General features: G+C 41.8%; 1 protein-coding gene across 5 annotated transcripts in view; it reads left to right on the top strand.

Moving 5' to 3' along the window:
- The window catches only part of Npnt (nephronectin), a 69,729-nt gene that overhangs the window by 45,243 nt on the left and 11,754 nt on the right, over positions 1–12,732 (top strand). For all 5 annotated transcript variants that reach the window (XR_003733115.2, XM_028857130.2, XM_037207114.1 and 2 more), the window contains one exon: positions 265–654. Coding sequence is in view for 4 of the 5 variants with exons in the window: in XM_028857130.2 (XP_028712963.1) it covers positions 265–654 (390 nt within the window). In the remaining variant the exon portion in view is untranslated. The remainder of the gene's footprint in view (positions 1–264; positions 655–12,732) is intronic.

Genomic DNA, 12,732 nt, shown 5'->3' with positions numbered 1-12,732 from the left:
ATAAATATTGAAAACATTTTGTGCTTCAAATAATACATATTCATTATAGAAACACCAGTATATTTTTGCATGTATGCCTAAAACACACACACATTTGTTATTCAGAAAATAGTGTGACTTCTTATAGAAGAGAATAATGTAAATGTGAAAAATAGGACTCGTTAGCATGAGGTGTTTCTGGGCACATGTTTTGTTTGCAGTTCCCTGTTGCACATTTTTTGGAGAGAAATAGACTAATTTAGTCTTTGAATTCTTCTTTTTCAGATATCCCCAAAGTCATGATTGAACCTCCAGTTCGTGTGCCAGAGAGAAATGATACCAACTTAAAGGGTGATGGCGGACATGCTAACAGGATTCCTGATGCTGGAAGTACTAGGTGGCCCCTGAAGACACCGTATATCCCCCCTGTCATTACCAACAGACCCACTTCCAAGCCCACAACAAGACCCACACCAAATCCAACGCCACAGCCTACTCCACCACCCCCACCACCCCTCCCAACAGAGCTTAGAACAACTCCACTACCCCCCACCCCAGAAAGGCCGTCCACCAGACCGACAACCCTAGCACCTGCTACCAGTACATCCCCTCGAGTGACTACGGGTGACCACGGGACACAGACGGATCCTCAGAAACCCAGAGGAGACGTGTTCAGTAAGCCACATAGATTATTATCTTTTTTTTTTTTTTTTTTTTTTTGGTTTTTCGAGGCAGGGTTTCTCTGTGTAGCTTGCGCCTTTCCTGGAACTCACTTGGTAGCCCAGGCTGGCCTCGAACTCACAGAGATCTGCCTGCCTCTGCCTCCCGAGTGCTGGGATTAAAGGCGTGCGCCACCACTGCCCGGCTCAGATTATTATCTTTTTAAAGATCACTTGACTTTATGTGGATGAGTGTTTTGCCTTGGTGTGTGTAATGTGTACCATGTCCACGCCAGGTGCTCACGTAGGTCAGAAGAGGGCGTTGGATTCCCCAGAACAGGAATTGCAGTCGGTTGTGAGCCACCATGGATGTGCTGCTGGGAATCAAACCTGGGTCCTCCGCAAGAGCAAAGACCGCTACTGGCCGTCTCCCCAGCCTCAGTTACTACCCTTTAACAGCCCCTTTAAGATGCCGTTCAACTCTAGGCCATCTTTTTAGGAAAGTCAGCTGCTAAAAAGAGTTGGCTGTTTAAGGTCCATCCGTGGTGATTGATGCCCAGTCTAGAAGGCTGTGTGAAGAGTCTGTGATGGGGCAAGTAGGAAGGAATGTGTGTACATGCTGCCACAAAAGTCAGGCAGCAAACCACTGATCTCATCCGCTGTGGGAATTCTCCTAACACAGTCAGCTTTACTTGATAGTGTTCAAAAGCGGGAGACTTACTATGCCGGATGCTATTTAACTTTTAACCTAAGTGTTCATTCAGTGAATGATTTGGAGCATCCTATGGGGTTACAAAGCATGTTAAATACTGGGCTCAGAAAGATAAAACAGGATCCTTTAGTTCAGTGAGAAAGACAGTCCTGGTGGCTAACTGGGGTACCATTTGTGTAGACTGTTCTAGAAGGGGTCAGATTTTTATACGGGACATTTACGATTGCTGAGTGTAACTGGACAAAGGCAATGAGGACGGAGAGGCATTACAGTTAAAGGGGCAGAGCAGTGAGGGCACAGGAGCAGGAAGCAGCACAGACGGCCAGGGGAGACAGAAGAGGCTGAACATCTGCCCCTCATGCTGGCTGTTAACGGTGTAGCGTGGTGATGGGCCACAGCTAAGAGTCCTAGCACTTCACAGGTACTGAGCAGAGGTAACACCACCAGTGGAGACAGTATGGGAAGAAAAGTAAGTGCGAGGGGGGAAAGGCCGTTCTCCTATTTCCAGACTGAAATTGGCATATTCACACTGTCTGCTTTGTGTATTCTCGCTTGCCCTGCTTCGCCTCACATATGTTCAGCCTCCTGTACATTCACAACGTCTACCACCCCTTTGCCTCTATTTCATTACCATTTTACTCGATGCTCTTTCCCATGATGGAGCCAAAGTGTGCCATTTAAGTTAAATGTCATTGTAATATTTTATGTGGTAAATAGAATACCGGTGTGTGTGTGTGTGTGTGTGTGTGTGTAAACATGTGTGCAGATGTATATATACTTGTGTGTGTACACATGTGTGCGGGTGTGTGTGTATATACTTGTATGTGTGTGCATGTGGAGATCACAGGAGAACTTTGGGTGTTGTTTCTCAGGTGATGTCAACTTTTTTTTTCTTTTGCGAAAGGGTCTCTCCTTGGTCTGGAATTGCCCATAGGCTAAGCTGGCTGGCTGGTGAGGTGCAGGGATCATCTCTCTCTGATTCTCCAGCGTGGTGGTTACAAGTGCGCCAGGCCCAGCTCTACATTTTAAACCTGGTTCCAGGGATTGAACACAAGCTCAGTACTGACTGAACCATCTTCCCAGCCCCCGTGAGGGCTGTAGTTCTCCGCAAGAGAAGACTTAAGATGGTTTTTTGTTTGTTTGTTTTTGTTTTTATTTTTGCCTACATGAGATTATCAGCTTTTTTCCTTTGGGGCTGTTGTCCATTTAAAGGGAGATTGAGTTTCATTCTATTGTGGTTGTTCATGTTTTAGGCAATCTGCCTAAGTTTTAGGAGAATTAGATGGTAGATCTCAAAATAGACATCTCATATTTACATATCTATTTGATTTTGAAATGATTGTCGTAATTCCCTTTCTGACCTTCTGTCTTTCTCTCCTTTGTATTTTCCTATCTTTTTGTGATCATCATATAATGTGATTTTTACTCATGTCTCAACCAAGTATGGTATTTACGTTATTTTTCTACCTTTACTGGTCATAGAAAGTTGGCAATGTAACATAAATACACACACTGATGGAGTGAACATCTCTCTGGGTATTCCTTTTAATAGTTTCTCTTTTTAAAGCCCTTCTGAATGTTCTTGCTCTTTGCACATAGATGCATATCAAAGAATTAAAAATAGCACTGACGTTTACTTGTAGAACATAGCAGTTTAAGACTGGGAAGTGCATAACTCCAGTGGTCCTCCAGGGCACTCACTGTAAGGGAGTGTGAGCCTCAGGACATTCTCTGAGAGAGCACCTTGATCCTGTGCCAAGACTGCCACATGCCACAGATAACCTTGCCACTCAGACACGCTGCCAGGAATCAAGTCCACTCTCACTTCATCTTCCGCAATAGCTAAGTTTAGTGCGTAGGAGGATATTTTAGAGACTTCTTAACTTACTTCCTTGTGGTTATAACGTGTTCTGAAAAGGGAAAGGGTACCAAACTTTTTATTCAGAAAAAAAAAAGAACCACATTACTTATTCACTGTGAAAATAGAAAGGAACCTTAGCACATGTCTAAATCATTTTTTATTTTTTAAAAAAGATTATATCTAAGGTGTCACTATTTCTTGCCAAGAAATTGTGCCCCTTTGGACTAAGTCTTCTCCCTCTTGGTTTATAGCTCCAAAATCCACAATCTAAATGATTGTGAAATACAATGTTGTCCAGATTTTTAGAAACATAATCAGGTGCCAACATTGTATGTCACACACTGAAGGACTCTTTCCACAGTGAAATGTATTTATGTAAAGAGAGAGAGAGAGAGAGAGAGAAATGTTGACCATGTAAAACAGTCATCTCAAAGCATGTCTGTTTCCTAGCTCCTCAAGATAGTTAAAATAAATTTTGCTTTATGGTTTTATTATGAAAAAGTCAGTTTAAAGGCTTAGAAATATTTTAATGTAAGAGAGATTTATAAAACAATCCCTTAGCACATTTGGGCTTGCAAAGAGCACCATTGACACCAACATTTTGGTTTTTTTGATACTGCCTACAAAAGAAAGGGATACAGAATTGCAAACTTTTATTTTAAACTTCAAATAAGTGGTTGTTGTGCTAATTGCCATAGTCTCTGGACATTTTTATTTGGGGTCTAGGAACATTACTAAAGCAACATTACTTAAGAGTCTTGTTCTTATATCCCATGACTTCATGAGGACTCTTAGGTCACCCGTTATATCCAGCATCCCTCCCATAACCCAGATCACAATGGGACATTCTTGTTTAACCTAAATTTATGAAGCCATGATATTGTCAAATACTCAGAGGTAATGGCTCTTGGTCATTGTTTTAAGCTTCATTTCCCGTGCACCTCAAGAAGTACTTCAGAGAATTAATCAACTCTTTCTTCAGACTAAGTAGTTGGAATTTCATTTCTTGCTGCAGCTGTATTCCACTTCTGGATTCTGATGGCCTTCCAAATGATTGGTTACTTCAGATCACAGTTTGACTCTGGCCCTGGTTGAGGATCACATAACCACTGACAGAAAACATTCTCTAGAAAACTTTATGTCCAGCATACTTTTAAAGTTTAAGCATGATGTTGAGAGCTAGGATAATTGTGGAAAGGAAATATGAAAATAGGTTGAAGTAGATGGGATGGATTCCCTCTGAATCAAAAAGCCTGGTTTTGTTTCCTACCTTTGGTGTTATGAGTTTGAGATTTTGCTCAATTACCCAGGCTTTCTTTTCCACTGAGTGGGTTCAAGGTCAGAGAGAATTAAAGTAAAAATTGTATGAATAATGAACTACCATGAAATGGAAAAGATAACTTACTATATTTGTTCACTATAACCATACTGGGGAGAATAAATACATTAAAAAGTCACCTTTCATGTAGGTTATAAAATATTAAGGACCTTTTTCAAAATAAGAATAGTCTGAAGCAGTGATTCCCAACCTTCCCAATGCTGAGACCCTTCAATACAGTTTCTCATGTTGTGGTAACCCCCAACCATAAAATTATTTTCATTGCCGGCCGGGCGGCGGTGGTGGCGCACGCCTTTAATCCCAGCACTTGGGAGGCAGAGGGAGGCGGATCTCTGTGAGTTCGAGGCCAGCCTGGACTACCAAGTGAGTCCCAGGAAAGGCGCAAAGCTACACAGAGAAACCCTGTCTCAAAAAACCAAAAAAAATAAAAATAAAAAATAAAAAAATAAAAATTATTTTCATTGCCAATTCATAACTATAATTTTGCTCCTGTGAGGAATCATAATATAAATATTTTTTGGAGATATAGATTTGCAAAAGGGGTAGCAACACACAGGTTGAGAACCACTGCTCTAAGGGATCTAAGGATTTTGTTAATGAGACTAGGAACTAACCAGATGCATTTTCAGAGCTAATCGTAAACCAGCTAAAAGACTGGTTTGAACTATACAAATGCCCCTGACAAAGTATGACATTCTCTCATTACTGGGACAAAGTAGTATTTTTTCAAGTGTGTTTCATAGGCTATTAGCTCCCTGAAACATTATGGAAGTCTGGGGTCAAACACACTCAGATGTCCCAGGTTTAACCAAGTTAACTAGGTGTGTTAGCTGTAAGACTTTTCAAAACTGTAGTGTGCTAATGGTTACTGAAAATCTCTAGAAGCCTAGTACAGTGTGTATTGTCTTCACCATGGGATTACTTAACTCACTGGCTTAGAATTCTCTGCAACCAGTGTCTGGTCAGTTCTTGGCTGAACTAGGAAGTGTGGAGACCACTCACCACCATAACCAAGAGTCCTGACTCAGTGGCTTGCATCATATGGCCATGCTGAGACTAATGACTGTGATAGTCTGGCAGAGATAATAGTAGTTATGGTAGGGAAGAAAGGTATTGGACAGACAAGCAGAAAATCGGATCTAAATGGTGGTGTGTCTATCTGAATACAGTAGATCACTAGAAAATGGGGGACTAAACACAAAAGCAGGACTCTACTGCCCACAGAGGGTGGTGCCTATGTAAGAGCAAAGGAAACAAAGGTCTTAGCAGAGGAAGTTGGGGGAGAATGCATCCTGATCTAGCAATACAATAAATGAAAAAAAATGACTCTCATCAAATTTACAAAATCACTTGGGAAAATAGCCATGTTTTCAATATGTTAACTGAAAAATTAAATACAAAACAATATATATCATTTTACCCCAGTTAGATATAAAATACATGGCTCCATATGTTTGGGTATATAAGAAAGTCTGGAGGAAAAAAAGTCAAAGTACTAACTATTAATGTATGCCATTTATGGTTCTTTGGGAACTTTTCATTACCTTCTTGTTATCCTCATGCAGTAATTTTGAAATTCTTCATTGTTATCATCAAGGATAACCGTGATTTATTGTAACAATGACTCTTTGGGAGAGGGCAGTGGTATAGACTCTCAGTCTCCCCATTGAAGGGTGAAGAATGGCGTTGTATGTTTTGAGAAAGTGCCCCAGGGAGTTCTGGTTCTTAATCATTCACTTTCATTTGAAACATTTCTAGTTTTTAGAATTCAGAATGTTTTATTAACTTCTAACTGTTCAAAAATATCTTTAGAATAGAATGTGCCATAAATGGCCAATTTCAGCCAAAAGACTCCAATAACTACAAGGAATACAGTATCACATGAGTCAACAGACATACTTTTTCCCCAGTATTTTTTTTTTCTGTTTTCAGAATCCAGATTGAACTGTTGAACTGGAATAATCCAGGACGCTTATCTAAAGTTCCTCTTTCCTGGAGCATATTCACTCATGCAGACTGTCTAGATTCATCAGTGTGTGTACAAATTACATGCAAGTCTTATTAAAATGAAGACTGATTCAGTAGGGCCAGGATAGGATCTCAGACTGCATTTTTAGCACACTCACAGGTATGCTGTTGATATGCAGGCCAGATTGTGTGGCAGGGTTCCCTCAGCCTCAGTGGCAGTCTCTATCCAGTAGAACCATGTCTTGCATGGAAACAGAAGTAGCCTGATGCAGGCTGTTTCAAATACAACAATTGCATAATAGAAATTTACCATCTGTACCATATAAAACAAAGGTGAAGGTGTTATAGACTCAGGAGTATAGAACATAGTGTAATTAAGCTCGGCCACATTCTTTTACAAGTGGCCGAGGACCAGCCTTGCGGTTGCTATTGTTACAGAACATGAGAACCGAGTTGAAAGCCTTGGCATCAAGTACCAAAAAGGTGGTAGCTTCCTTCCTCCTGACTGCCGCTCTGTAGTGTGCTCTCCTGCGGGTCTGTTTTCCTCACATTTCTCTCCAGCAGTTTTTGTAGTCTGTAGATCCAGCGTTTTAAGTCAGGGGCATATTATAGTCTCTTTTCTAATTCTGTGTGGTGATGAGTAACTGGATTGTTTCAGCTGAGAGGTGAAAAGGTCTTCCGACTGGTTTGTTCTCAAGTAAACAGCAAGGCCTGCAGAGACGCCCAAGACGATGCTGGCATCTCCCCGGAGATGAAATCTCTGCCAGTACTGTGGAGAAGTGAGCTGCTGCTGCTCACAGGTCAGGGTCTGGTGCTATGGATTCTGAGAGTTTTTAAGATTTTTTGATTTGTATTTTAATGGGATTCTGTGGTGGCTGGTGAAGAAAAAATGGTTCTTTTCAGAAAGTCTAAATTGAGTTCTTAGTGAACGTGACCTAGGTTAGAGATCAGAAGTTTTTAAAGCTCTGAGCCCGTTTGCCTAGGGAGTTATAATTAAAAAGACTGTGTTTGGGGCATGTTACCAAATTGTTTCCTCATCTAAATGCTGAGGCAGTTGCAGTATGCACCTCACTGGGCAGCTATGTGAGTTAGATGGGAAGGTCCATGTAAAACATTCATCACAGTGATTGCCACGTAAGAACATAGCTGTTTCTACAACCACTGATGCTGAATTCGTTTTTTAGTTATAACAGCATTTCCTAATTAATTCATAAAAGAAGCCATATATTCGAGTGATGACTTTTTTTTCTGATGCTTTTCATTATGATTGACTACAGTTTTAATGCTATTTTTTTTTGCAAGTGTGAGCAGAGAAGATGAAAATAGAAATGAGCTACTTTGCCTAGCCTTTGTTTATTACCAAATCATTAGAATTTTGTGTTTAGATCAGGTATTCATAGCACGTACAAAGTTGAACGGATATATTAAAACAGAGCCAATGTCACCTCAGCTTCTTCACTGTGAATACAATGACAGTTGTCCCGCAGACATGAATCTGTCCAGGTGGCAAGCTTTCGTAAAGGTCTTGCCAGTAACAGAAACAAAAGCTTCCTTTCCTTTTCCAACAGATGATTTGGACAAGTGGGCTCTGTGCTCGGGTGTGTGTACTGCACCCAGTTCAAGGAACCCTAGTGGGGGGTTACACCTGTGTGGAGGTGAGCATGCTGGCCTGGGGGAGCCTCACCCTCATGGTTTGCTTTGGCGTAGAGGAGGGCAGGAGAACCAAGCATGAGGGATACTCTTGATCCTTACAGTCATGCTTAGTGAAGAACCATGATTTAGAGTCTCTTAGGAGCTCCCTGGTCTGAAACTATAAAAGGCAGATACTGTATACGGGCGAGGGAGGTTCCGACAGGCTCATAACTGAGCTCCTGGCCTGTGTTCTCCTTCCGCCAGGGAGTTCATTTTCCCAGCACTGTCCATTGCTCTTGGGCCCTATCCTCTGACCTCCGTAGGTCCTTCCGATGGGGTGCAGTGCTGGCAAGCAAGATCTTATTTCTTCGGCTTGGCAACCCTTTTCTTGTTTTGAGTAACTAACATTTGGCTAAGATATTTCTTGAATGAGTGTAAGGAAATTGCAGAAACTCATTTCCAATCTTTTTATTTTCTTCTCTCTGCTGAGTATGTTCTGCATTTGGAGTGGGGGGGGGGGCGGGGGGGACGGGGGGGGGGGGGGGGGGGGGGGGGGGGGAGAGGATACTACTCCATAAAGCCCTTATTGCTTATTGCCATCCTCCACTCTGTGGTCTCTTAAAATATCTAGCTTTTTTTTTTTTTCACCTTAAGGACATTAGAAAGAATAGGGATCAATATATCCATATCTGTCTCTTCAGTGAAGAAAACCCCTAAACAGAGAGAATTCAAGACAGTGTTGTCTGTAATCTTTTGTGCAACAACTAATGCCAGAGCTGGCCTGGGTGATGTTGTGCAAACTACCTTGAACAGAACTTGAATCTGTAAACCTTCCTTCAATAAATAATGCTTACAGGTTTGCAAGCAGCTTGGCCATGGGAGGTATGTATAGTAATAATTACATTTTCTTCTCTGTGTTTACTGTTAAAGTTTTATTGGGTAAAAAAATTGCAGCTGACTGTTTGAGGAGTCTTATTTATGAATATAGACTATATGTTATTATTATCATATCTCTGGAGAAACTGTATTTCATAGAATTTACTAAGACTGACTAAGACAGTATATTTTTTTTTTCTAAAAGGATTGTTTCTTTTCATGGCTGCTTTCTCTCATGGGCACCAGGACTCTGCAGCTGTTGTAAGACAGTCCTGTGCTCTTATCCCACTGCAATCATACTTACATCCCACAGTCTCCATCTTTGGGGGTTAGTACTCTGTATACAGTTTTTTTGAGGTTAGTACCTCTGTATCCCACAGTCTCCGTCTTTGTGGGTTAGTACCTCTGTATCCCACAGTCTCTGTCTTTGGGGTTATACTTTTTTTTTTTTTTTTTTTTTTTTTTTTGTGGTTAGTACCTCTGTATCCCACAGTCTCCATCTTTGGGGGTTATTACCTTCTTATATCCCACAATCTCTATCTTTGGGGGTTATTACCTTCTTTTAGTTAGAAGCAACAAGCAAGATTTTTTGTTTCTTGAGACAGAGTCTCACTGTGTAGCCTTGGCTGGTCTGTGACTGTGTAGGCCATGGTGGCCTTGAACTCATACAGATTTGCTTGCCTCTACCTCCCAAGTACTGGGATTGAAGCCATGTGCCATCACACCACAAGAATGTTTTTATTGATGCAATATTGAATAATGTCAGAACAAATTTGGGGAATTTTTTTTATCAGAATTGTAGTCATATATGCTTCCTGCTCACTTTCCTCCTTGTCATTCTCCAAGTGCAGCAGGGTGACAGTTTCATCATGCAGACTTTACCTTGTCACTACTGTCAAACCCTTTAGAGCGTACAGTTTCAGCCAAGATAAAATCCAAAGTTTTAACTAGGCTTTAAACAGTCACCTTACCGCTCCAGTTTCATCTGGAGCCCTTCTTCCTGGGCTCTGCCTCTCCCCCAAGCTCTTGAGCTGCCTGGTGGTCCACCTTTTAATCCGCCAGGGTCTTTGCTCACAGTAACTCATCCTTCAGGTCTCAGTACAAACATCACTTCTCATGGAGTCTTAGCATCTCCCTTTCCTGGGTGAGCTTTGCCAGGCTTCCCCCGCCACAGCCACACTTAGGCAGCATCTTCTGCTTTTCCATTAAAGTGCCCATCATGTCCATCTTCACCTCAAAGAATGTAGGTCAGATGAAGGCAAGAGTGAAGTATGTTCCCTGCTCTCCAGATGCTTAGCCCAGTACCCTGCACTGCACTGATGCTCTGTGCTCTGACTGATTCCCGCGAGAGTGGGGGACATGGAAGGAAAGAAGATGAGTAAACAGGAACGTTGTTAGCATGCTTGACTCATTTCAGTCTTTATAATCATACCATTCTGAGTCTAAGGAAGTGTCGGATATGCTTCTGTTTATTGTGTATTTAAATGAGTACTAGCCAGGATCTTGAGGAGAGAAGAGGAGTGAAGTTCCATGTGTCCATCCTTACTGTTTTGTTTTCAGATATTGTAATTAACACTTTCTGCATCAATGAATGTCACTCCCTGGAATCAAAGAAAGGATTTGAGTGGCATAGACCTTCCTGTTTTATAACCTTGCTTACATCAGGTATCAAAACTATGCAAGCTTCTTTGAACAATACAGACACAAACATCAGATATACTGTGTAGCCATGTCCTACAGAGCCCTCCTTTTTCAGATTGTTTTTGGGGTTTTTCATATTTAAACTTTTCCTTCTTAACAGCCTCAAAATATAAAATGATAAAAGACTAAATGAATCAGAAAATTAAGAAGCACTTTAATTTCTAATATTCAGACTGTTACATTATTAATGTGTTCCTTATGACCCTTTTTTCTAATTAAATTTTTTTCATTTTTACATATGACCACAGTTTCCCCTCCCTCCTCTCCTCCCATTCCCTCCCTCCACCTCCCATCTACTACCCCCCCCCATCCACTCCTCCTCTGTCTCCATTTAGAAAGGGGCAGGCCTCCCATGGGAGTCTACAAAGCTTGGCATATCAAGTTGAGGCAGGATCAAGCTCCTCTCCCTGCATCGAGGCTGGGTGAGGTATCCCAGCATGGGGAACAGGTTCCCCAAAGCCAGCCAAAGGGCCAGGGTCAGGTCCTGATCCAACTGCCAGGAGCCCCACAAACAGACCAAGCTACACAACTGTCATAAAAAAAAAAAAAACAACCTTTTAAAATATGTTGTTAATTTCCATACTCATTTCAGTTGGTATCTTCACATACTGTGACATATGTCAGGCAGGGTACTATACCCTCTGTTGACACTTCAGGGTTGTGTTCTTAGTAAGTCACACTGATGTGGTGAGGAACATAAATAATCTGGGTGTGTTCAGAGTAGCGTACCGAACACTGTAAGCACAGGTGGGTGCTGAGCACATCAGGCCAGTGAGGCCTTTGGAATGTGGAAACATCTCCCGCTGCTAATTAACTAATTCTTGAGATTGTCTGCAGTCTTAGTGAGCCATCTGAGGCTGATGACTAATGGGGGTTGGCCACTCTTTTCCAAATGCAGATCTCGTCCTTCCGTTCTCTTTACCACGACGTGTGGCACGCTCACCACCACTGTGTACTCTTTGCACGGCTGTTCTGTGAAGTCTTTACTCGATGCCCAGGCTCCGTCTCCCTCACCCCAGCCTTGTGCTTTGTGCGTGGAAGGTTCTGCCTTCTTCCCTCTCAGTTTAAATTGTTCTTGCCAGAGGAGACCTCCCGATCTTCCTTGATAACACAAAGCCATGTGTCAGAGCACCCGGACACATCAAAAGCAGACAGATGCCGACAGGCAGTCCTTCGCCATAACACCAGTAGACTCCACATGGCAAGAGTTCCGCTTCTCCATTTCAGAGGTCATTTCTGTTACTAGAGAATAGAACAGAAGCACAGTCATGTCCTGATGTTTTTACAACTTATGTCATGAGAAGTGAAGCAGGTTTACCCACAACTTTGTGCTCCTTATAAGTAAGAAAGGTTTTCTCTACGAGTCTGAGAATGAGAAAAAGAAAGCTGTCATTGGATGTAACTGCTGTCAGTCATTCAGGACTCCCAGGGACCAGTGAGCTACCCATCCACAGGGCTCATCTGTCTGCTGTCTTAGCTTGGACTTCAACATCCGTGTTGGCGTGTGTGTGTGTGTGTGTGTGTGTGTGTGTGTGTGTGTGTTTGTCTCGCATGCTGTGAAAGAGGAAGGTGCTTCCCTGTTTTGACTTTTGAAACAAAAGTGGAGGAATAATCCACTTATAGTAGGCTAAAAACATTTGCAAATAGTACAAGACTGTCTGCTTTAAAAGTCCTTGCTAACAATAATAGCATAATTAGAGAAGAAGAACCTTGTGAATGTCATCAGTATTACAGTAGTCTATGTCTTTTATTCCCTGTCTTATAAAAATAAAGTATTAATTAAATTTCTGGCAAAGGGAAGGGAGTATTTCCTGGCTTCTGGTCAAGAATTCTCCTAACCACTGACAACTTTCCCATAATTTTCCCTACTATCTGACCCAGCTATTCTTCATGGCATCTTCAGACATTTTTTTTTCCTTCCTACCCATTTTCAAAACTTACAATGTCCATTTATCTCTGTGTTTGATGTTGGTGTCTGCGCTTAGAGGTCACGGTTCATATGACC

Source organism: Peromyscus leucopus, chromosome 6 (genome assembly GCF_004664715.2).
Source record: "Peromyscus leucopus breed LL Stock chromosome 6, UCI_PerLeu_2.1, whole genome shotgun sequence".
NCBI lineage: Eukaryota > Metazoa > Chordata > Mammalia > Rodentia > Cricetidae > Peromyscus > Peromyscus leucopus.
Note: the sequence above shows the minus strand (reverse complement) of the source record. Positions and strands in the feature narration are given on the sequence as shown.